Here is a 24,735-nt window from a genome sequence, read left to right as displayed (position 1 = left end):
TGTGTGTGTGTGTGTGTGTGTGTGTGTGTGTGTGTGTGTGTGTGTGTGTGTGTGTGTGTGTGTGTGTGTGTGTGTGTGTGTGTGTGTGTGTGTCAGCTTATTGTCCACTTACACCACCTTTTATTTTCAAGGCTGTTTTGTGTGTGTATGCTTTGTGTTGTCTCTTTGCACTTGTGTGTGCTGACGTCCACGCTCACTTCCTCCTCTCCTCTCCTCTCCTCTCATCTTCTCTCTTCTCCTTCCTGGTCCCTCGTCTCTAAGTCAATGGTTTTTTTGAATTGGTTTTTGATTAGATGCCTGAAATAAAGTCTGTGGTTAACACAAGCTTACGAGATTTCAGCGTTTAGTTCTACGGCATTAAATGCGCCAGTAAATACCTTTCTCTTTTTGAAGCTTTTTTGCATCTTTAAGAAAAGCTGGTTGCTAACACGTCAATCGTTAGCTTTTTACTTCTGGTGATTGCATTTACGCTTCAAAGATCATACATTTGTGAAAATGATCATGCTGAACAAAATGTGCAAGTAAATGTTTGTTTGCCACAGAGCTTATTTTCTGCAATAATCCAAAATCCAATGGAAAGATCCCATTGGCTTTTTGTTGAGGGAACCAGTGCGATGCTAACTTCGAGGTTGGCCTACAAAAATACGTCACCTCGGCAGCACCTTACTATGGTCAACACATATGCACCCATACAGTACACACACACACACCCTCCTTGACTTTGTTTCCATCCGTCAAGTCAGTGTGTTAAACGGTTACCAATTCTGTAGCTTTAAAGTAAATTATCTTACATTATTCATTTCATTTTGTGCCTCTTTCTCCCACCTCTTCAGCATATTTCTTTCCACTTTCTTTTAACATTCACACTATATTAAGGCTCAATGAGGCATTGAGTAATGTATGACTTCTCTTGACCTCTGACTATATCACTAGTAGGAAATATTAGCGTTACTTAATAGTGTTACATGATTAATATTCATGTAATGGTTGCTGAATCACTGCCAGTGATTTACTTCCACACCCAGGCCTCGTTCAACAACCTCAAGTTAAATTTCTTCCAAACAAGATTAGAAGTAATTTAATGTAGATTCAATGCAAATGTCATTATGATCGAGCTAAGCTATGACAAACCGGCCGCTCTTTGATGTGTGGCCTTCAAAGGAGCATTTGATCAAGGCTTATGAAGGTGATTCATCGCGGCCAAATGGCACAGTTCAAACATTGCGATGTGAACTCTTAAGCAGCTGAAGTCGCCAGTGACGGCGTCATGATGTCAGGCAGTGCCACCCGCCCCCTCATGTCACCTCTCAGAATTACAGATCAGTCTTGTGAATGAATGGTTTCGGTAACCCTTTCATCAATGCTGCAGCCTGCCGTCAACTAGACTTGCAGTAACCTTCAGTTTACTGTGAGACTATTATTTTCCATCTTTTAATTCGACATATTCCATTACGGACCTATTGCAAAGATCACAGTTTAAAAGTGAACCACCACATCACCAGGTGAGACAGAGGACTATGAAATTAGGAACAACACTGTTCCTGTAAGTGCTGACGCTAGTTAATGATGTGCTTCGATAGAAACGTTGTAACGTATGTTTCTTTCCAACCTCTCCGGGTATGACGAGTATCCCTATTATACAACTCTTAACCATGACTAGCTCCAAATCGACAAACTGGACTTTGACTCCAATAACCTCTATTACATTTGGGTGGAGGGAGAATTTTCCGACCTTAACCTCTTCTTAAATTATTTTTCTAATTCCAACTGATAACCAAAAAGATGTCAAACGCCAAGGTGAAAAGCTCAGGACACAGACTTGCCTACAAGCACACACATGCATGGACACACACACTCACAAACCCACTTGTTGCTGTTGTTAACACTCTTTGTTGTGTCTCCTCCCTTTCCTCTCCTTGCACAGCCCCAGACAAACAGCACCAAAAACAGCATAGTCACCAGCCCCAAAGGAAACGTCTCTTCACCTGCTCTGGTATTTACCTCCCCCTCTCCCTTCACCTTTGTATGTGTGTCCATCAAGACCCCTATCTTCACTTTACCCCGCTCCCCCTACGCCTTCACTTTTGTCTGTTTATCCTCTCTGTCCGTCTTGTGGGTTGAGGTTGATCTTTGCCCAGCCGCTGCGAGGGCCCCGGCGGTCGGGTAGGTCTTCCCCGGGCAGGTGTGGATGCTATGTGACTCTCACTCGGGTTGAAATTATGCTGTTGTTTAATTTTCTCTGTCAGTAAAAAGTGTTTCAAAGAGGAACAGACAGCCTGTGCCCGCTGGGACTGTCGGTGCGATCTACCCCCTGCTTCTTATGTATTCCTCTGTAGAGAGGCGGTTCCCCACCACGCGAGCATCACAGTCCAAAAGGGTCCTCAGATTGTCTTTCCAGCCAAGTAGCAAACCAGCTGATTTCAGAGATTAATTCCTCCTCTTTTGTTGAGGGTGTGAACACCAGTGAGATTGGCCGGAATGCAAATCTGCATGCATTATTGAGGGAATCTATGCACGTTTACACCTGGGAGGATAGTCCAGAAGCAAGAGCAGGACTTTTACTCGGCATCGGGCCTCTTGGCTATTTGTGCTTCTCGTCTTGATCTGTTCGGATCTTGTGTTATTTACATGTTTCATGTGGGTGAAATGTAGACTTAAGAACTGACGCAACAATTCCTACTTCCCCTCACTTTCTATTTTTAAAAGCCATCATCATTTGTGAATCCGTTAGAATAAGATCACCCAACAATACATCCTTATTAAATGTAGTTTTGCATGAATAAGCACATAAACATGTGTATATCATGAATACATGTGTATGTTTACGCTAACATAATCTTAACATTTTACAAAGCATATCATACTGTAGAGTTTTAATTGTCCTACCTTCCAGGCAGCCGTTAGTTTCAGTTCATGTCAGTGCTGTACAAAAATCAAACCGGTCCCTGCTCACTACTGCATCACCAGCGAAGTGAAGGATCAACCTTGTAAAAGCTGCTTGGAGACAGCACATAACTTCAAACATCTCGTGTTCATTAGTCTACAGTCATCACAGGATAACTGTAGCTGTTAGACATCAGCGACATTTTGTTAACATCAGACATACATTTTTTTTCCTACTTTTAATGATCCAATTTCCTCTCAGAAGATTTCTATCACTGTTTTTTTTTTAGTGCCAAAAACATTGCTGGTGAAATGACCTCCATGTTGCTTATGGTTCACTGTCGTCATTCATCTGTTTAGATTATCTTCACCTTTTATAGAAACATGCAAAAGCTGCATCCTCGCTCTGTTTGTCATGAGGTAAAGCTCATGTTCAGGGTGAAGCGCTACAGGAGGGGACAGTTTCATAGCATGTGCTCTTTTATTTTTGCCAAACTGGCTTTCAAAGCTACTCTCATTTAAATTCTAATTTAGATGCTTTTGTTCTTTTTTTAATCACAGTTCCTTGTGAAAAAAATCATTAAATCTTTGCAAGAACAAAACACAATACATTTGACTTCACTTAAAACTAACCATGACCGCTTAAAGTAACTTCTAATCACATTATAATCACATTATAAAAAAGATTATAATGTATAACAACTATGGGACTTATAATACAGTGAGTGACAAGCAGTTATGAAGTATTATGATGCTTGACCGTATGAGTCATTATAAACTGCTTTATAATATATTTTGATAATTGTTTACAAAGATATTATAGATATTTCTAAGGGCTTGAAACTATGAATTTACATGAGACGATTATAATACATTATCAGTATATTTATATTGCAGTATAGACATGGGTGTCATAGAAAGTGTTACCAAAATATCATACACGTGTTTTGTTGTGAACTTCTGTAGATTAATCTTCATGAAATTAGATCATTTCAACTGTATTCCAGCAGTGAGCTACATTTACAAGGGAATAAGAGCATAAGGCGTTTCTCACACTATTTTATTATTTTATTATTTATTCAATTATTCAGCTAGAATAGCTGCGTTACATCATGCCATTTAAAGACCCGAACGGGTAACCATGTTTAATCATAAGTCACTGGCAACCAAATCCTAGACGCCACACAAACGATCCCACCAACTCAGACAGCAACTTTTTTGCTCCTCTGAACTCCTGCACACTCACTTTTAAAAGCTCCATACCCGCATGTAATGATAGCATGTAATGATAGCATGTAACTTTTGGTCAGTGGGTCTCTAACAGATGTAACCCAGAGGTGGCCCTGGTGTGTTGAGTATCACCTGTTGATGATGTGTATCCAGCAGTTGCCTCGGCTTGACACAGAGATTAGAACTAACCGCCTGCTGTCAGTCAGAGACGGCAAAGTGACAGTTGTTCCTCTTGTCTGTTTTTGTGTGTGTATGTGTATGTGCATGTATGTGATGCTAGCCCGCCAGTCCTCTCTGCACATGTGCAGACATGAAAGGTACCTGAAAAGCCCTCGTTGGGAAGTGTATATGCTTGGGGGTGCGCGTGGCCAGAACCATGGAGCAGAAGAGGCCTCTTTTGTTCTGATCCTTGAAGGGAATAGCGAGTGGGAGGACACCTGTGCCGTTGCTAGGGCCTTGAGCTAGTTGTACCATTCAGCCCTTCGGTACATTAACTCCTTCATTACAGAGCTTCTAGGCCAAGCAGAGACACACTTACACAACCTTCATTTTCTGACCTGGAAGCAGTTCTGTGGGTCGATGGAAACGAGCTTGACACCGTCAGCACTCGCCCCCCCTCGTCATCGACTCCCAAGTAGCCGCCGGTGCCTGTTGCCCTGGGCGACGGTTGCCACGACAACACCGCCATCATCACCAGGGAGAAAGCTGATGATTAGTCATCACACGGGTGTCACTTCCTGGGGGAAGAGAGCTGCAAGAAATATTGGGGGGGCTGTTCGTGAAATGAGATATATTGTTCTGAGCAGAACAATATATCCGTCTCCCATTCTGAATCATCAGCAATCAGTGCCTGATGTTAAAGGTGACGAGGGTGGACTTTGTAAGTCCCAAAGTTGGAGTACCAGTGTTTGAAAGGAGCCACTTATTGTGCTAAAAACTTAATGTGTTATAGCAGAAAGTGCACATTTGATTTTAGTAACTGCAATATTCGATGCAACGAAGAAAACTGTAATTGAATGTGCTCTAAGTGGAAGCTATAGCTTTAGTTTAAGCAGCAGGGAGATTCAGAGAGGGTTGGTAGCAGACGAAACAACACGGAGAAACTTTATATGGCTAATCTTGTGGAATGACAGAGCACACGTGCACACAATGCTGACAAAATAACAGCAATTAGCGAATTTCTTTTAAGAAAAGGGATCCTGAAATGATGCCGGTGTTTGCCCGGCAGTGCTCGCCTCTTCTTTTGAGACCAGTGTGAAGGAACAGAATGAGTGTTTTTTGCTGGGTGTGCCAGTGTGTTGTGAGATGTCATGGTGTTTATCTGCGTCAGAGCTCGTTTATAATATAGGAGCTGGCGGATTTTCTCCTAATTTTGATGTACAATTGTCTTGATTCTGTACATATTTGCATCATTGAAAGCAATTTAGAGTAATGAATGCACATCAGGGCAATGCAGAACTAAAGAGAGCCCAAACACCCTAAATAAGTTGAGGTGTGTGTGTGTGAGAGAGAGAAATTGTGTGAGTACTGAAGTGCTCATGGCAGACACTTCACCCTGAGTTTCAATAACTTCTCTGACTTCAAATTACGGTTTTCAGCTCATCCACCCACTCTATCTCTTTGAAGGATTCTTCCCACTCTCCTTTTGTCAACCTTAACAAGCACTTTCTCTTCATCCAACATTGATATCACTGTCTTTGTCCGATCTGTCTTTTTTCCTCTTTTTTTACACTTAATCCATCTAATTTTATATCACAATCTTTTCTCTTTCTCTCTTTCCCCCTTTCTTTCATTTCTCTCATTTACTCCATGTCCCTCTTCCTCCTCCTCCTCCTCCTCTTCCTCCAGGAACCTCAGACAACCGTCATCCATAATCCAATGGACAGGACAAAGGTACACATGTATCATTCCCCAGTCCTGACCTACTCTCTATCCTCTTTACCGTTCTCCTCCTCTTCCTCATCTTCTCCTGCCCTTTGATCCTTCTTTTCATCATGCGTCTGTGTGAGCGTCGGTTTACTAATGCGTACGTGCATACGTTTGTGTGTGTGTTGCTTGAGATTACACTCCGATAAATTACTTCATAATACGAAGGGAACAAGTGGTGATTGAGGCAGCGAATGTTCCTCTTTAACCAGCGTAGTAGTTGTGATAAGCTTAAAACACCCACTATCATCCAGTCACATGCTTCTTCCTCGTCCTGCCTTTGTTCCGCATTTGTTGTGCAGCATAATGAGCGGTATTGCTTAATATGCTTTAAACAAATGCAAAAACAAGGTCTTTCAACAGATCATAGAATCTAGATTGAAGTTGTCAGACAGCTTTGATGTAGTTGAATGATGATGTTTTTTTTTATGTATAGAGAGATTTTTATATAATTGTCACCATTGATTTTTGGTCGCATCACTTATCCTCTCAAATGTAGTCGCTACAGTTCGTCTGTATGTGTTTAAAGGATGTGCATGAACCCGCATGACTTTGCAGTAAGACCTCTTCCTCGTAGGTCTGACCAAGCATTTATTATCTGTGTGTGTTTGTGCGTGTGTGTGCACTCCACTGTGTTTGCTCAAGTTGTTTTTGCCGATTTGTGATGCGCACAGCTAAAGGGGAACGGTAACATAACTTTGTTTTCCGAAGCCACATCCATATTTTGCATCACGACAGAGTGGCCTGATCACGACAGAGTGGCCAGATCACGACAGAGTGGCCTGATCACGACAGAGTGGCCTGATCACGACAGAGTGGCCAGATCACGACAGAGTGGCCAGATCACGACAGAGTGACCTTTCCATCTGATTTTGGGTCGGACCTCAGAGGGGAGTGCACAGCAGCCAGTCTCAGGAAGTCCAAAGAGAGGCTAATCAGGAAGGCACTGAAAGTATTTGGGAAGAAAACTGCTACATTGCCATTTTAATTTTCACACCAGGCAGGTTTAGAGCAGCTTACTAGACTTTTAAAACACTTGCTCACTTTGTTTGGTCGATTTGGGCATGTGATAATTATCAATGTTGACCTTTTGTGCTCCCGTAATGCCAACTCTGTAAAGGAAATAACCCGAAACAGGAGGGTTTATGAGTAAAGCAAGCAGCCTGCGATGCTTGGAAATCCCTGCTTTGCTAATTTATTATATATTTTAGTAGGTAACATTTTGAAAGCTTGTCTGTAATGTGGCAGGATGAAACTAAATTAATAAGATGCTAAATGTCACAAAGAAAAGTTGAATATGGTTCAGAACCAAAAAGAAACAAACTGTAGGTGTCATAACACTTCCAATGATATTTCTAATATCTGAGGATTCTTGCCACAGTGTTGTCCCTCACACACACACACACACACACACACACACACACACACACAGTTATTCTCCTCTTCTCCTCAGGTCACCAGCTGCTCTTTAGAAGGCTATAACACCACTTTGGTGCTTTGTGCTCGTGGTGCTGTTGGTGCACGCTTGTACTTCTAATGAGGTCACTGACTCTACTCCACATGCAGGGGAATTTAGGCTCATTTAATCTGCCAAATGAATATCACAAGCTAACTTCCTGAGAAGCCCGAGAAGAAAAAAAACAGCCAGGCATACAGAAGAAGGTAGATAGATAGATTTGAAGCAATCTGAAGCCGAGCTTAAGATGACAACTAATTGCCCTTTGAGAATCCCTTCTGCATGCTGCCGTTGTTGAAATAGATCGATGGAGCACATTCTATTGAGTTTCTGTCAGTTTCAACAAGAGACCAGAGCGCCCTGTGGAGGACAGATGTCACTTGTCCACACATGCACACACACACACACTGAGAACGAAGCAGAGGCAGCTCCTCCTGGAGTAGAAGAAGAGAAAAGAGGTTTCAGGTCAAGGGTTAAAAGAAGTCAAAGATGTTGACACAGTGGAATAATGAGCTACTAGGTTGATGGCTTTGCTGGCATGGTTTGACTTAACATTTGCAAAGGTTGGATTGTTTTTTTATGAGTTGAATTTGCATTAATAATATATTCGGTGCTCTGTAATCAGTTTTGCTTTTGTGAAGACTTGACATGACGACATAAAAATACGGCCCCTTCTTCGGTCGCGTGTAAAACAAGTCTCTTTACCACTCGTGTGTGATGTGTGTCTTCATGCGTGTTCAGTGCGGATGTGTGCGCTATGACATTTGAACTCGCGCTGACAGTCTGTCTCTGATCTCCAGGAATCATCAGACAGCAGCAACACCACTGTGGAGGATGAAGATGTGAAAGGTAAGACCCCAGAGATACAAGAGATAATAACTTGCTGAAGGTCAGAAGACTTCTGAGAAGTTTTCGATCACCACTTGACATTTCTACTTTATTGATGTACTTGTTTTCTGCTGCTGCCAGTCTGTGAAGAAATATCATAAATATCACACGAGGTAGACAAGTCTGTTTTTAATGCAATAAAAGCCTTAAAAACAATCAGCAGAGAGCACACTCGACCATAAACTAGAGGAGATTTGGTCAGTTGGGCTTATTAAGTGTTCAGCTTTGTAATGGTGGATTGTGACAAGCTCTGCTATTGCCTAAGTTACACATGTGGAAATGGATTCTTAAATTCTCCTCGCAGTAAAAGTTGTTACTGACATAGTTGAGTGAGCCAGTTTTTGTGAAACTGGGCTCAGTTGATTTTTAAAAGCTTAGTGATTAAAGTTAAATGCACTGACAACAGTGTCACAAGCCTCAGGGTGGTAACGCGTTTTGATGCCCACTGTTAGAAAAAGTCTCTGTTGCGGCTGGCTTTGTTTTCATAATGGCTCGTTAGAGGGTTTTTTTCTTCTCTCTGAGATGTGTTGTATTTTCTGACAGTGTCAACATTTATGTCATCATGATCCTTGACCATTTTTAAAAGCTAACGGGTGTAATGTGGAACAAAAAACTGGCTTAATGACTTATTTTTTGAAAGATTCAGTGACAGCGTGAACACCAAAAGATGAGATATTTCAAACACTTAGTTTTAAAGATAGTAATAAGTACACATGATGTGAGACTTGGATTGTGTAGAATGTAGTATGTCAACCGGCTGATAGCTGACCTCTTACTGCCCCCTGGTGGAGCCTGGCTGTATTGCTTCCTTCTGCTGGATTGTGTGGGTGTGTGTGCGTGTGTGCGTGTGTGTGTGTGTGTGTGTGTGTGTGTGTGTGTGTGTGTGTGTGTGTGTGTGTGTGTGTGTGTGAAATGTCAGAATCCTTGTGATGCTGCTGTGGATTGGCTCTCTTAAAAGTGTTGTAAATCTTAATACTCAGAAACACACAACTCTGAAATACCAACATTGCTGTCTATGGTGTCAGCTTGCAGAGTCGTGTACTAGTGTTGTTTGTGTGTGTGTTGCTTGTGGCTGGAATTGTTAAAATGACTGTCTTAGTGGCGCAAATCGCACACGACTTCACAAAGGGCTTTTGTGTCTCAAGCCTTATTTGTGTGTGGGGGAATGAATCTGTGTTTGTGTGATGTGCGACTTTGTGTGCGTGTGCCTGTGCTTATCTATGCCAACACACTCAAACACCCACTGTTCTCCACATCCAACCTGAGTACAATGCATCTAAATCGAGTCATGCGTGTATCATTTATTGCTGGGCATTAAGAACAGAATGTGCGCTTCCATCCCCTCGTCTTCCCCTTAGAAGCTTTGCTGCTACGTCACAAATGTCTCTCGCAAACCCTGGCAGAGCCGTCATGTCGGTCTGTCAGAGAAATTAACCGTGTCGGAAAGAGTGCTACAATTATCCAGCAGTATTCAAGCAGATTAACTCTTATTTTTTACTGGTATCGTGCTCATTTTAAAAGCAGAAGCTCTTGCTTTGAAAATACAAAATTCAGGGCATATCTATGATTGAGGGATTATCTCAACATGGAGACTGCTGAGCTGGCTGCAGAGACAGGTCAGACTGTACATGTGGGTTTAGCCATTAAACCCTTAAATCTCACCTCAATCCATGTGTATATATATATACTGTATAAATATAATTTAATTTATTGGACATTAAAAAGTAAAGTAAACATAGAAGACCGCAATTTCTCAATAATACACAACAGTGATTTTTTTTAATCACGGACACAACTTCAGTAAATATGTGACAAAAAAGCAAAAGAGTGACCTCAGGAAAAATACAAAATGAATCTGACAGTATCAGGGATACATTTAATCCATTAATTTCACCCTTGACGTCAGGTGTTCTATTCATTATAATGACAAGGCAAGGAAATGATACACCTGGAAGAAGCGTATGACTTTTGTTAAATGTTCCAGGTAAAAGAAAACAGCACGATCAGCTGCATTTGAACAAACGTTTTGATCAGCTAACAACTTCTGAATGAAAATGTTAGAATATTTAAAGTTCACACTGTTGCTCATTTAAAATTACATTTTAAAACTATACCCTAGATGGAAGTAGGTTAGCCCAAAGGAGCGTCACGGCACCTTAAAATCCTGTCCTCTACTGTACACACAGTGAAAGGTTTGCTACCCTAGGTCCCAGATTGGAGCCCTACCACCCCGCCCCTCTGGCAGGAGAGGGCAAGGGCACCTTGGGGGGTCCTAAATTTAGCACTGGTGGCAGGAGACGGAGTGCCCAGAGAGGAGTTAAACACACACCGCTCTGCTAGCGCCACCCTTGGATATTATCAGTCTCGCACACAGAAGTTTTTCAGACTCTTAAGATTCGATTCCGCAGATAGCACGGTCAGCACCGGAGAAAACTACAAGAGCCAGGTGAGTGCGGGAGTGTTTGGTTCGTGGGACAATGTGTGACATGTCGGCCTTTTTGTAGGATCTTGTCAGGTCAGGGAGTGCTCGACAGCTGGTTTAGTAACCCAACACCTGTGCTGGCTCTTGGAGCATCTGAACACATATCTGTCCTGTTACTCTCAATACTTTTATAGCAGAGAATATGTCACTGAGAGTTTTCTGAGGGCTGCTTGTCTTTAATCTACAGTTTCATTTTGTAGGTGATACTTTTTAACGTCTGTTGTAATTTGTAGGATTGCTTGCTGCTAAATTGACGATCCTGAAGTTCTTCTTTTTGTGACATCTGTGGATTTGAGTGCTAATTGATGGGATGTTTCTGTCTTCTGAAGGATCACCTGTCAGTCAAGCAAGTGCGGGCTGCACACTGACATCTTTCTGAGATCATTTACATTTATTGATGCATTTGTTGTGGATTGTTTGCGTTGGTCTGTGAATTTGGTGGAAACAAAACTCTTTTTGATCTCTTTCCTCTCCTGCCATCTATTTTTTATTTTTTATTCCTGCAGGGACGCTTTACTTCCCTCTATTTGTCAATGAGTGTTCAATTGTTGTGTTTCCTTCTGTGACAGCTGATTAAACAGACGAGCGGTAGTGAGTAACATCCGATTCTCCGTCATTATCACGGCCAACACCGGTTCCATCATCCATCCTCTGCTCTCTGGCAAGACTTCCATTAAAGTCTCGGTAAAATGAAGCAGCAGCTTTAGTGGTAGATCCTGCTGTAATGGAGTCATTAACTGGGATAACGAGGAAAACGTTATTTTTTGTCTTTTTTCAATGAGATCTGGTGACTGAGGACTGTCAGTGAAAAGTAGCTGTAATTCCTCCGAGCTATAAAAGGTTGACGGGGTTTATCATCTTGTATTTATTTGCCCCCCCACCATGTCATATCATGCTCTCTCTGCCCTTCCCATCATTCCCCACTGTGACATTTCTGTTGTGTTGTTGTGCACCATGTGTGCGGCTGGTTGTCATATCTCTCTGCATTCTCTGTGTGTGTGCATGTTATCAGGAAAGAGCTTAGACAACAGCTCGCTTAAGGCGCAGTCCAGCACAAGCTCCCAGCCAGATAGCACCCAGGGCTCCTCACCTGCGGTGTACTGTAAGTCAGCATGGCCCGCCAAATGCAGCCTGTAACACACACACACACACACACACACACACACACACATTCATGATGCTGTACTATAAATTCACCTTGACTAAATCCTCCCTTGTGTGTCTTCCATTTAGTGTCCCTGCATGTATTAAAAGCATACATCTGCTGCCATCTAGCACCACTAAATCCCTCTCGTACCCTGACCCTTGCTGCGCTTCATTCCTCTTCTTAGTCAGCACCATTTTGTATGTTTCACTATCAGAGAGTCGAAAACATCCAATAATAACGTAAATAGTCAAAAAAGAAAAAGCCGTTGTGAGAAACAGGCCCCGCCCCCCTTGTTCCACGCCATGTGTGTTTAGACCATAGACTGCATGTAAGAAATGGACGTAGTTGGCGTGATGTCACCCACTGGTTTGTGGACGTTTTAAAAGCCTACAGAGTTCGGCTTTCTGGCCGTCGCCATCTTGGCTTTTTATCAACCAGTGACAGGAAGTGACCATATTTAGACTGTGCAGGAGTGACGTAGAGACGCCGTATTCAGCTCTGGTAGCGGCCTGTCAATCACAAGGTTGCCCTCCCTAAAGCATGCCCTGCTTTATGGTCTATTTGACTCTAAATGGACCATAATTTATTAAATAAACATCATGCTGTATAGAAGAAGACTTTAAACTAGAGATCAAGACCATAAACTCATGTTTACAATACTGAGGGAATAAATCAAGTGAGAAGTAGAGTCATTTTCTCATAGACTTCTATACATTCTGAATTCTTTTAGCAACCAGAGGAGTCGCTCCCTGCTGACCAATAAAGACAATGCAAGTTTAAGGCACTTTCGCGTTGGCTTAGATTTTTAGAAATGGAGGTTGCCTCCTCGTCTCCTTCTCACGGACTTAAATGGGACTAGCAACACAATACACCTCCATGGCAGTCTGTGTCTTAACATTGTTTTTCAGACATTACCAAGCATGAATTTTGTCTTTTATGTTCCCTTCACCGTTTGTGAGTCACACTTTGTCTAAGAGAGCTGTTCGGCTGGGTGGCCGGCTCGTCTTATTGCTCTCTAAGACAAAGTTTGTTCATCTGTATGACCACAATGCTTCCATTTAAGTGCACTGTCTCCCATCTTCATCCCTCCTGAACTCAGCTGCCACAAAGTTTGCTGACCTGCTGGGCTCAGTGCGTAGGGGCTCAGGGCCCACATCCAACGGGGAAGGGAGATCCACTCCACCTCCCACTGCCCTCTCTGCCCCCTCCCCTCCACACACCCCCGCTGTCCCCTTGCAGAGTAAGTAGAAAAGAGCAAAGACATGGAGTGTACTGTAGACGGCCGCTGGAGGAGAAAACAAAAGTGGCCATGAAAATAAATCCAAAACAATCCTTTTCCTCTGTTCCTCCTCTGTTGCTATGCTTTGCTATTTATAGTTATTGTGACCACAAATACACAAATTCCTAAAGGGATTTCCTTATTTCTTCATTCCTTTATTCTCTACCTGTTCTTTTGCATTCCTCCTCCTCCACCACCACCCACGCATCCGTCCATCTTGCCTGGACGGCACGCAGTGTCTCGGCTCACAGACCTGGTAAGCAGCGTCCGCAGGGTGCCGGCGGCCCCTGCACCCGAGGGTGACGCTGCACTGGTACCTAGCGCCAGGCCCACCCATCCACCTGCACACACCACATCCCCACCTCCCCCTCACTCCCCCTCCAGCCCTTCCCTGTCTTCCTCCCAGAGTGAGTACCGAGCATGACCCACCGCCACCCTACGCATCTTAGCCGATCACGGTTCCTAATGAAACGGCGTTTCAGCGAGCGTATTTAACAGCCAGTGTGTTCTGCTTTTGGAAAGTACTTAGAGTAAAGTACATAACGTTGCGGTCAGCTAAGTTGGAAATTGAGCAATCTGGATGTGTGTGGGTTTTGCTTCTGAGCTTCATTAACCTCTTCAGTCTGCCATGGAGAGCACTGCTGACTGCACACGGACTGATGCATCGTTCGGTTGCTTTTGACTGGTTGGGATGTCTTTAAATAGACGGATGTGATTGTTTGCGATGATATATTGAGATGAACATGGGTCTGTGTGTAGATTGTTTTTGTTTTTGTTTGACGTGATTAAGAAATGTATTCACAAACTAATTCAAGAGTGAATTAACTTGCATCTTTACAGATGTGTCATACAGAATCCACAATTAAAGCTATTTCACTACAAAGCATATTTTCCCCCGCTCATTATGTAAACAAGAGAAGTTCCGTTTTTCACAAATAACAGCATTCTCAGTGAGTATGAATGCATTTTGGGCTCTAACTGTCTTGTGTTGCATTAAATTAAAAGGATTTATAAACCTAACCGCTCTCCATCTATCCAACTGTTGCGATTACTTCTGATTAGCTTCTGTGCGTTTTGTCCACTGCAGTGCGCAAACAAGAAATTATCAAGATCACCGAGCAGCTGATAGAGGCAATCAACAATGGAGACTTTGAGGCATACGCGTGAGTCTGCGTTTTTGTGTGTGGTTTGGGTTCAAATGCGTAGTTCAAAGCTAACGTGTGTCTTCATTAATATGTCTTTTCTCTTTCCTCTTCAGTAAGATCTGCGACCCTGGACTGACTTCGTTTGAGCCGGAGGCGCTGGGCAACCTGGTAGAGGGGATGGATTTCCACAGATTCTACTTTGAGAACCGTAAGAGTGATGGATTTCTTTGCTATTTGTTGTCTTTTTCTTTTTAAATCGCTTCTTGCAGTGCTTGTAAATAATGTTTTTGGATTTAGTTTTGTATTGTTTTATCTTGTTTCTCTTTACTTTTAGTGTAAACATACACATCTGATATGTCTGAATCACAAAATGAGGCTCAAAACACTTTTTAATGAAGGCTTCTCAGAAGGTTCTGTTTAACAAACCATCTGGAGGGTCAGGTTAACCATAGAGAAGATATATTCCACAGCAGCTCCCACATCCACAGAGATTGTGATGATTAGTGTCACGCATCACATTGCATAGTTTGTGTCATCCTGCTCATTCTTTCTCCTGACATTATCCTCGTCATCTTTTTTTCAGTTTTGGCTAAGAACAGCAAGCCCATCCACACCACCATCCTGAACCCTCACGTCCACCTGATCGGCGAGGACGCGGCCTGCATCGCCTACATCCGCCTGACTCAGTTCGTTGACAACCAGGGTCGGCCGCGGTCCAGCCAGTCGGAGGAAACGCGCGTCTGGCATCGCAGAGACAGCAAGTGGCAGAACATCCACTTCCACTGCTCAGGCGCACCAGCTGCGCCGCTCCAGTGAGGTATGGACGACAGCACCGGGGCAGCTGGGAGAAAACTGACAGCAGAAGGTTTTCCTTTTTCGGAGCATTTTTGTAATATTTTGCTTTTTTTTTTTTTTTTCAAACTGCTTCTCCGGAAAGGAGATGCGGGTGGTGAATGAATCCGTGACCAGATTAATAGAGCGAGGGATGTCACTTAACTGACGGTCAAAGATAATAACCTAGAGTGGAAATAGAGGAGTAGAAGGCCAGAACAATAGATTGAGAGGTAGAAAAGTTGGTTGCTGTGTGTTTCCATCATCCTTTATATACTAATAGTCCGAAGAAAGCACAGCAACTCTGCTTTACCTCTGAGGTATTCCTACCCAATTAATCATTCAAGTTACGTTTTGCATTTGTTCCTCATGTACTGTGTGGAGGTTTTGTCAACTGTTTGGATGGGGTACAACTAGTGGTGTAACGGACCATTGTTGATCGGTACGGAGCCCCCCTCGCGGTTCGGCATAGTATATGCTTTTCTAGTCGCCGATCTCTGATAGTGTTACATTGTAAAAAAATGAAATATGTTTAAATCGACAGGAGGAGAACGAAGGTTACGTTCGGTTACATTATGATGCCTTCAGGCTCTGTTCAGTAAAAATGAGTATTGGCTCAGAGAGAGACCGTTCTGAAAAACCAAACCAACAAAACTTGCTAGCCAGCGTTCACGAACGTGTTCAAAGTATTATTCTGCCTCCACCGTCGCTCTGCCCACAAAAGTACGTCATAATGTGCACTAACAGAAATAGGGTTCTATATTTAATTGATTTGACACTGTTTTTGTTTTTCTTCTCAGGGTTGAGTGCTATAACTATGTCTGTCAGGAGTGCTCTGCTGGAGAGAGAGAGGAGGAAGAGGAGGAGGAGGAAGAAGGAATGAAAGGATGAAAGAACAACTCCAGGGTTGGTTTGGGGACAGGCCCTTCAACAACAGATCCTCCCACACTGGACGCTCGGCTCAGCCCCCAGCATGCATCGCTTCTTTTACCACTGTCTGTCACCTGCCCCACAACATCTTCTGACAACTCTCAAACAAATGGCTCGACGTCCTTCCTCTTCTTCCCTCCGGCACACCGGGGGGGTTTGGGTTGTTTTCAGCACTCGGTGTGATTCCTTCTTCCTGTGCTCTCTTCCTCCCTTCCCCACAATTTGTTGTGACACCAACCCTCTTGTCCTCCTGTGAATCTACACTTGTGTGACATAAACACTGCACTGGAAATACAGTATGTAAAGTTTTAAGTAAAATCTATTATCATTACTCTATTATTATTATTATTATTATTATTATTATCATTATTATTGTTACACATTTGCAATCGTATATGTAATTTGTATAATTCAAAGTTCTTGATGCCAGTGGTCTCTAGAGTTGAATGAAATCTTTTTAGTTTTTCTCTCTCTTTTTAAGGAAGCATGTCTTTTTCCCATATTAACAGTGGCTGTTTTTTTATTGTGGCTATTAAGTGGATATGATATTGGCAGTTTTTGTAATTTGCTTCTTGTATGTGAGCTATAATACTGCGCCCGAACTCATGGTCAACTTGTTTTAGTTTGTTTTGGGGTTTTCTTTTCTTTTTCTTCTTTTTGTTGTTGTTTTTTTGGAAGGGGTGTGTCTGATGGTGTCATGTGTGAATGTAGAGAGTGTGTGTGTGTGTGTGAGTGTGTGAGTGAGTGAGTATGTGGTGATGTAAGCCCGACACACACTAGTTCAAACTTTACGACTCGGTACAGTTTCAGGAAGCTGCTGTGCTTTTTCCTCTTGCTGCAATGTAAAAGGGGTGAGCTGAGCTCAGTGTCTTCCTGCCTCAAAACGTCAACATTTCAAACATACAAAGCAAACAGCATGCAACAGGAGTTCTATCGTTGACTTTTACATATTAGTGGTCGACGCTGTAATGGTAGAAGGCCCTGCGCTGAAAATGACGAGGACGTTAGCGACAATGTTTCCACAATGAGACAATTTTTAAAAAATATGACAAGATATTTAATGCTGTAGATGACATACTAACTTGTTTTGTTTCAACAAGAAACTTAATGTTAAAATAACACATCCCCTTTTTACACATTATCCCAAAACAGGTTGGTGTGTTATATAAAGAAATTATTTGTATAGGAGGAAAGATCACAGCCAATATGAGAGAAAAGGTATCGTTTGATACTTTAGTTTACTTTACTGAGGTATTTTGAGGGTGATGTAGCTTTAATTGAGCACATAGAAGCAGACATTAAGAACATTTTTCAAACATGCAGGGCTATACAGAAGAAGGACCTCTTAAAGGCAGAATCATATCTCTTAAATGAAGTGGAGAGTTACGAAAGGCTGCACAGAAACAAGTCCCAGTACGGTTTTAAAGTAAACTCAGGTTTATCGTAAGTCCTGGACTAAACTATGAACTGTGACCAGAGAAACATCAACAGGTTTAGCTGGACACTAAAACGTTAATCTACTCAAAAACAAACACTTTTTTAACAAATTCAAGAACGTTTAAAAACGCAAATCACAGCTAATTATGAATTTACCAAAAATACACTTTTTCAAATTTAAAAAATGCATCGACATTTAGTTTAGATGTTGTATTGTGTCGCTCATTAGGACTCGCAACATTTAAATGCCCCATAAAACAAACAAATGAGAAAGGATTAAAAAACAATGTTTTGTCTTATTAAACCAACTTGTGATATAATAAGAACGTTTTCTTGTTATGACATATTTTGTTAATGAGAGAAATATGTCACACCGTAACATCGAAGGTTTACAATATTTTTAGATGACAACAAACTGAGCGCTATGTTTTGCTCACAGCAGCAGTGACATGCCTCTTCTCACACAATGATGATTTTGTTCTGCAGCTAGCGGTGTTTTAAAAAGGTACTCGGGGATTCATGTTCATTGCCCATATCAGTAATAAAGAATCAAGGGCGTGTATGCTTAAAGCCTCTACACGTGTGAGGAGCTGTCCGCCGTACCTTCGTAAACGTGTGCAGATAGTGAGGTTTGTGTCAGACTTCTGGGGTCTGGTTCCTCATTTCAGGGCGATTCTTTGCCACAGGGTGTGTGTTAGTGTGTGTGGTCGTGTGTCTGTCTGTCTGCAGGCATGTAGAGTACATCCATTGCTCTCAGTCTGGAGGGGAAATATTGGAGGTGTGTAAAAGATGTAAGGAGAAGGCTTTATTTCGGAGGACACATCAGTCCCCTGCCTTCAGTCCAGGGCTTTTTAAAAAAAATATTATGATTTTATCTGTTTTTTTCTTTTCTCGTATTATGTTTTTCATGTATTATCAGCTTTTTATGATATTAAGTGCTTGTGCCAGGGGTGGCAAGATTAATCTGATGGACTTTGCAGCACTGAGAGTTGTTTTTTTTAGGGGGTTTGACTTGCGATCAGCTCTTCTGTACTCTGCTCGTCCACCATTGGCTGCCTTCACATTTGTCTCGCCCCTATTGGTCAGACCAAGATATTAAAGAGACCGGGCAGTCGGTTTGATGAATAGTCCTCAGGTTTCTATTTATTTTGAATATTTATTTATTTATTTTAGTGGATAATTTTATTGTGCTTTTCTTTTTGTTTTTGTTTTCCTATTACACAACTCGTGCACTTGTGCAAGTACTGTCTGTTGTTGAAAGGGAGTGTACTCCATGTACGTTTTTTTAAAGGGATAGTACACCTAATTTGCATCCTGCATGTGTTTCTCTGAAACGACCAACATGGTGGGAATTAATGTTTTATTTTTTATTTTTTGCGATTTTTCTTCTGCAACTTTAGATTGGGGTTGTTTTTGTTTTCGCTCTCTTCCACTAAGGTCATTACCACTTTGCCAGAGTGGGACATCTATCACGTTTAATCTCATATAATTCAGGATTGTATTTTGAGTGAACTGATGCTCCAAAAGCTTCTTTTTTTTTTTTTTTAAGGTGATGAAGCTTTTTTACAAATGAACCACTGAGACATTGTATTGTACTCGTGTCTCATCCAGTAACAGTGTTAACGCCTAGTTGACCGTCTTCTAACACTAAAAGGTCAAAGGCTACCTGAAGGTGTTCAAGTGGGATCGTGCTGGTCAAACATGCCCCCCCCCTCCAAAAAAAAGAAGAGATAGCAGCATGTCCAAAGGTGTTGTTCTTCTGTTCTTCTTGCTGTGTTTCAAGCCTTGAAAGTATTGAAATATAATAGGATTCACATGTTTTAAATGAGGGAGGACACAGTATTACACACCTGCAACAGCGTAGCTGGCATTTACTTTGCATGAAAGTCAACTGGACACTTGGTTTTTGGTGTTTTCCTTTTTATTTGGTTTCTCATTTTCTACTGAATGCTGTTATACTCGACCTTTCTATATTCTCTCAGCTTTTTAAGTGCATATAAATCATTTTAGTCTCAAGATGATACAAAGAAGATGATCAGCATGATGATGTTAGTGACTGTGGCGCTATGAGGATGTTGACAGTGTTGATGATGATGAAGATGACCTCTCATGCTTTTCTATGGGGCTCCGTGTTGTCAGTGCAGAACATCTCACGTAGCTGAGAGAACACGAGGAGCGCTCGTTGACCATCAGCACCAAGAGTGACTGGTGCTTCACTGAGCCTGCATGTCACTTTGAGGGGCAGCACTCGAGTCCAACTGAGCGATTAGAGGCAGCTCAAAGAGAGAAGGAGCTCCAGCAGGGGGCGCAGTCACACAGAGTAAAGCACAAACACACACAGACGGACAGCACATTGATGCCTCTGATGCAGCTGCACAACAAGTTGACTTTAGTGTCAAATCTGACAGACATTGCAGTCAGAGACAACAGCAGTTGATAAACCTCTGATAAATCCTGATTGTGTATGAATGATCAAAGCTGACATGATGATAGAAGATGATTCATTGTGCAGCCCTACATATAAACTACAATAACAGTCCTTCTCTGGTGTCTGGAGGTCACTGAGAGCTCTGCTGCCTTCCCCTCAGCTGTTTAGTCAGATGAAGCATTACTGAGATCAACTGGAGCCACCGTGTTCACTCTGAACCTCCGCCATCTTCTTCCTCCAGACAGTGACTACGGTGCACTGACAACACTGAGTTGTCTTCTCTTGATCTTTCTCTCTTTCTCCCGTTCCCTCTGTTTCAGACCTTATTCAATCATTTCTCTGCAGTTGGCTCTTTCTAGTTTCCCTTTGTCTCTTTTTGTGTCTTTGGATTTCTTCTGTATGATAATATTAATCCTCTAGTTCTCTGATTCTTCAGATTATTGCTCTGTTCTCTTACGTGCTACACGTGTTTCTATGACTTCAAGAAAATGTGTTACGGTGTTATCAATAAAATGATCATTGAAATAGAAAAGTGAATCAGTTTCTGTGTTTGCAAACACATCAAACTGCAGCACAGCTTTGTATTGATAGAAGTCACTCATTCACGTTTTTGACCACAATATTTGCTGACCAGGTAGAAAACATGCAATTTAATACAATTTAATAACTCATATTGTTGCCAATACCAACAATCATTTATCATTAAAATAATTTATCTAGAAAACAATCTACACATCTGCTCAAATTTGAGTATTTGCTGTTTTTATTTGGCATTTTTCACAATTTTCTGATATTTAATGATTAAAAACATCAACATATTAATTGATAATAGAAAGCTTTTAGTAGCAGCACTAATACACACAATCCTAAAGTCAATGTCACATTTTATTACAATTTTGTGCTTTTATAATTTGGGCTCAACATTGAAGAAGTATAAACATTATCAAGCAATTTCTGCAGAATTTGACATTTAAAGAAACAAAAATGAGGAAGGAGACTACGTTTAATCATATAGATAGAACTGTTACAATGTAAAATATATCAACAGTCACATATAGTAAATAACAGGTTAATTATTACATCAACATTCACTGTTTGGTCCATTCTGAACAGTAAAAATGTCATTTTATGAAAAGGAATTATTTATTAATCTGAATGATTTTATATTGATGCATTTTGAGAAAGTTATTTACTGAAACAAAGATTTCATGATTACAAGATGAAAAATAATTCTAAAATGTAAAAAATAAACATGGTAATGATAAATTTAAAGACTATTTGAAATTAAATTTAAAAAAGGAAACAAACTTGTTCATTCTTAGAAATAAAAATAAATCTGTATAAGCGTGAAAATAAAATGATCCCATGAAATCTACTGGTCCCAGTTCTTTCAGCATATTTACATCACAAACTCAAATCTTATGTTTCTTTAACTCTACATTTTCTTCATGTATTATCAAATTAAAGAACTAACTGGAATAGTCTGTTATTAACAAAAACACCACCATTATAAAAATCCTGATAATTCACTGAGACCTCACCACCCTCCCTGAACATCACAGAGAAATATCAGTTTGACACATTTTGATATCAGCAGTTTTAGCATCACCAGACTTTCCAATACTGAAGAATGGGAAGAGTTTCTCAGTGAAAGTGTCTCTGTGAGTGCAGATCTGAGTCGTGTCTTCAGGGTCGTAGAAGGACACGTCCCCCATGTCATAGTCCAGCTGGACTCTGATCCTCTGGAGACTCTTCTTCACTATGACAGTCTGACCAGATCCATTATTGTATTTTCCACTGTCATGAACTAAACACCAGACTCCATATTGTGGTGAAACAAATATCTTTCCCTTCCTGTCAACTGACTCTTTAGCCAAACCAACAACCCAGTTAGGATGGTCTCCCACCTCCACCTCCCAGCTGTGTTTCCCTGAGCTGAAGCCCTCAGAGCCCAGAACAATGACATACTCAGTGAATCTCTCTGGATTGTCAGGAAGCTTCTGGTTTGTGTCTCCATGTCTCACACTGGTCAGATCATCAGACATATAGAGAAAGGGGTTTGCAGTCTTTGGGTCCAGAATAACAGGACTGAAGTGGACCTTGTCCTTCATCTTCTCCCAGACTCTGAAGGACAGGTTGCCCAGGTGTTTGGCTACATCTATCAGCGCTCCTGAGACCAGCTGTGGATCTGACAGTGAGGTCTGGACTCTGGCTCTGGTCTGAGTGGGTTTATAACTGCTGAGGAATGACACGTTGTGTTTCTGCAGGTCTTCTTCAACAGCAGAGATGCTGTCTGACAGAGAGGAGATCTGCTCCTGAATCATCTTCATCTCTCTGCTGATAGTCTTCCCCTTCCGCTCCTCTTCCTCCCTCAGAGCTGCCAGTCTGGACTCCTCTTCCTCTTTCAGGACCTGGTGGAGCTTGTTGAACTCTGCTCTGATCTGCCTCTCTGTGGACAACAGCTGCTTCTTGGAGTGTTGAATCATTTCATTGCATGTTTCCTCCACTTGTTTGTGTTTGTCCCTCTTGTCCTGCAGAGACTCTAAGTCAGATCTCAGCTGGTCCTTCAGGTCACTGACTGCTTGTTCTATAGGAACCACCTTGTGACTCTGGTGGAGAGAAAACTCACAGACAGGACACACAGCTTTCTGCTCGTCCTCACAGAACCAATAAGGAACTTCTGGATGTTTTTCACACACGACCTCCTCTTTCTCCTTTTCTTGGTCCGTCTCAGGTGAACCATTATTCTGTCTCTCAGCAAACGAGTCAGCCAGTCCCTTCAGTGTTAAGTTCACTGCTGGTTCATCCGTTGAGGACTTTCTTTTACAAATGGGACAGTTTTTGTTTTCAACTTGTTTCCAGAATAGTTGCAGGCAGCTTGAACAGAAGCTGTGGTTGCAGCTCAGAGACACAGGATCTCTGAACGTCTCTGAACAAACATGGCAGTTCAGGAAACCTTCAAAAAGAGCGGTTTTCTCAGCCATTTGCTCTGATATGTGAATATCTTTAAACAGCAAGACTCACCAAATCTGTGTCTCTTTAAATTACAGATTACAATCCTTCTGATTTAATGTTTACAGTAGAGATACTCCTCCCTGTAATGGCGTCTCTCAGCTCCGTTCAGCAACGTAGAAACCAGCTTTAAGTTTCGCTTTCTATCCTCACATTTCATTTCATTACCAGCAGATGGTGATGTTTGGTTTATTATCAGATTTTACAGCAACTTTCCACAAGAAGTGCCTGAGAATTGTTACTTGTGAAAAAATATTTATTTTAAAGTGAAAAACTAAATCAACATAATAAAATGCAGTGACATTGCAACATCTTCTGATGACAGAAATATTTTAAAACACAACATTTCATGATTCAGTTTAACTTGTTTTAGGAAATATTCAGCACATCAAATCATGTGTTTTACAACCAAAGTGTTTGAAAGATTAAATCATGATTGTAATAAAATGACAATGTCCTTTTCCAAGACAGTGAAAAATACTGTCAAGTAAGTCTATTACTACAGCTCAGATATAGTGCGCATCAGACTTTACAATAGGGCTTCAACTAATGATTATTTTCATGGTCGATCATTTTCCCGATTAATCAATTACTTGTTTGGTCTATAAAATGGTGAAAAAATGTCTTTCTCCCTTTTCCTCTTCTTGGTAGCTGGTCTGTGTGATGGAACCCAGTCAGGGGACAACGGGTCATCAGATTTGGCACTTACAATGATAGAAGAGAGGGAAAAAAATGTGTGATATCCTTTCTGCACACTGGTTAAACCCTCTCTCCCTTTATACAACCGCTGATAACTCTATTATTACAACCTCAATTTAATCCAAAAGTTGTGCTGCTGTGTAAAATGTAAAAAAACAAACAAACAGAAAGCATCATAGCTTAGCTACCTTTAGCTAAACGTTAGTTTGACTCATCAAGGCCACTGGAGTTGGTTGCCTCGCACATTTAAAGGCACAAATCTTCATTCTCCTCCTGTCAGGCTTTTGTTTCTCGGGGGCATTCCCCTGAAGGCGTGACGTCACGCTTCTCTACATGTCTCAAATTATAGATATTATTTGCGCCAAGTTAAGCAGGATCATAATCAAATACAGAGACGGTAGGGATAATAAAAATAAATCAAATACAACTACAACATCAGGGTTATGTCAAATTAACTTAAAGCTATCAAGTAAATAATACAAATTTAGAGATTAGATTAGATTAGATTAGAAATCTTTATTAATCCCCAGTGGGGAAACTCATTTGCCACCCAAAAAGTCATACAGACGACACAGTCCACAGTACACAACAGACAGAAACACATTACAAAGGATAAATAACACCAGACAATGCCATATAAAACATGATCGACATCAGAAAGATAAAAACATCTAAAGGTGTTCATTAAAAAATCGGACTGCTGCTGGAACGAAAGACCTTCTTATTCGTTCAGTAGAACACTGAGGCATCCTGAGTCTCTCACTAAATGAGCTTCGGAGTCCATTGAAGACACCGTGTAGTGGACGGCCTTCAAACAAGACAATTGTTTTTAACTTGGCCCTTGTTCGCTTTTCAACAGTGATTTCTAGTGAGTCTGGGGTTAGGCCAATCACTGAGCCAGCCTTTCTGATCATCTTATTGATCCTGTTTTTATCATCCGCAGTGATGCCCCCCCCCCCCCC

At 41.5% G+C, this 24,735-nt stretch overlaps 2 protein-coding genes across 17 annotated transcripts in view; one reads left to right on the top strand and one right to left on the bottom strand.

The window, feature by feature from the left end:
- camk2b1 (calcium/calmodulin-dependent protein kinase (CaM kinase) II beta 1) overlaps window positions 1–20,594 on the top strand; it is a 73,282-nt gene extending 52,688 nt beyond the window's left edge. For 5 of the 16 annotated variants that reach the window (XM_031849539.1, XM_031849537.1, XM_031849535.1 and 2 more), the window contains 10 exons: window positions 1,925–1,993; window positions 5,962–6,006; window positions 8,296–8,344; window positions 11,878–11,967; window positions 13,112–13,252; window positions 13,528–13,698; window positions 14,379–14,454; window positions 14,550–14,644; window positions 15,020–15,253; window positions 16,068–20,594. In XM_031849539.1, coding sequence (XP_031705399.1) covers window positions 1,925–1,993; window positions 5,962–6,006; window positions 8,296–8,344; window positions 11,878–11,967; window positions 13,112–13,252; window positions 13,528–13,698; window positions 14,379–14,454; window positions 14,550–14,644; window positions 15,020–15,252 — 969 coding nt within the window. In that variant the 3' untranslated portion in view covers window position 15,253; window positions 16,068–20,594. The remainder of the gene's footprint in view (window positions 1–1,924; window positions 1,994–5,961; window positions 6,007–8,295; window positions 8,345–11,877; window positions 11,968–13,111; window positions 13,253–13,527; window positions 13,699–14,378; window positions 14,455–14,549; window positions 14,645–15,019; window positions 15,254–16,067) is intronic. The other 11 variants (XM_031849548.1, XM_031849545.1, XM_031849544.1 and 8 more) reach the window with 4 other exon arrangements.
- Window positions 20,595–20,747: 153 nt separating this feature from the next.
- LOC116384664 (nuclear factor 7, brain-like) lies at window positions 20,748–23,195 on the bottom strand. Its single transcript, XM_031849552.1, has one exon. It carries the CDS (start codon window positions 23,044–23,046, stop codon window positions 21,619–21,621), a length of 1,428 nt encoding a protein of 475 aa, XP_031705412.1. The 5' UTR covers window positions 23,047–23,195; the 3' UTR covers window positions 20,748–21,618.
- Between the last annotated feature and the right edge of the window lie 1,540 nt (window positions 23,196–24,735).

This window comes from Anarrhichthys ocellatus, unplaced genomic scaffold, assembly GCF_004355925.1.
Source record: "Anarrhichthys ocellatus isolate YVR2014 unplaced genomic scaffold, GSC_Weel_1.0 scaffold9, whole genome shotgun sequence".
Taxonomy (NCBI): Eukaryota; Metazoa; Chordata; class Actinopteri; order Perciformes; family Anarhichadidae; genus Anarrhichthys; species Anarrhichthys ocellatus.
Note: the sequence above shows the minus strand (reverse complement) of the source record. Positions and strands in the feature narration are given on the sequence as shown.

Excerpts from the sequence above, each read along its gene's own strand:
- LOC116384664 (XM_031849552.1), bottom strand. The coding sequence starts at position 23,046 with ATGGCTGAGAAAACCGCTCTTTTTGAAGGTTTCCTGAACTGCCATGTT.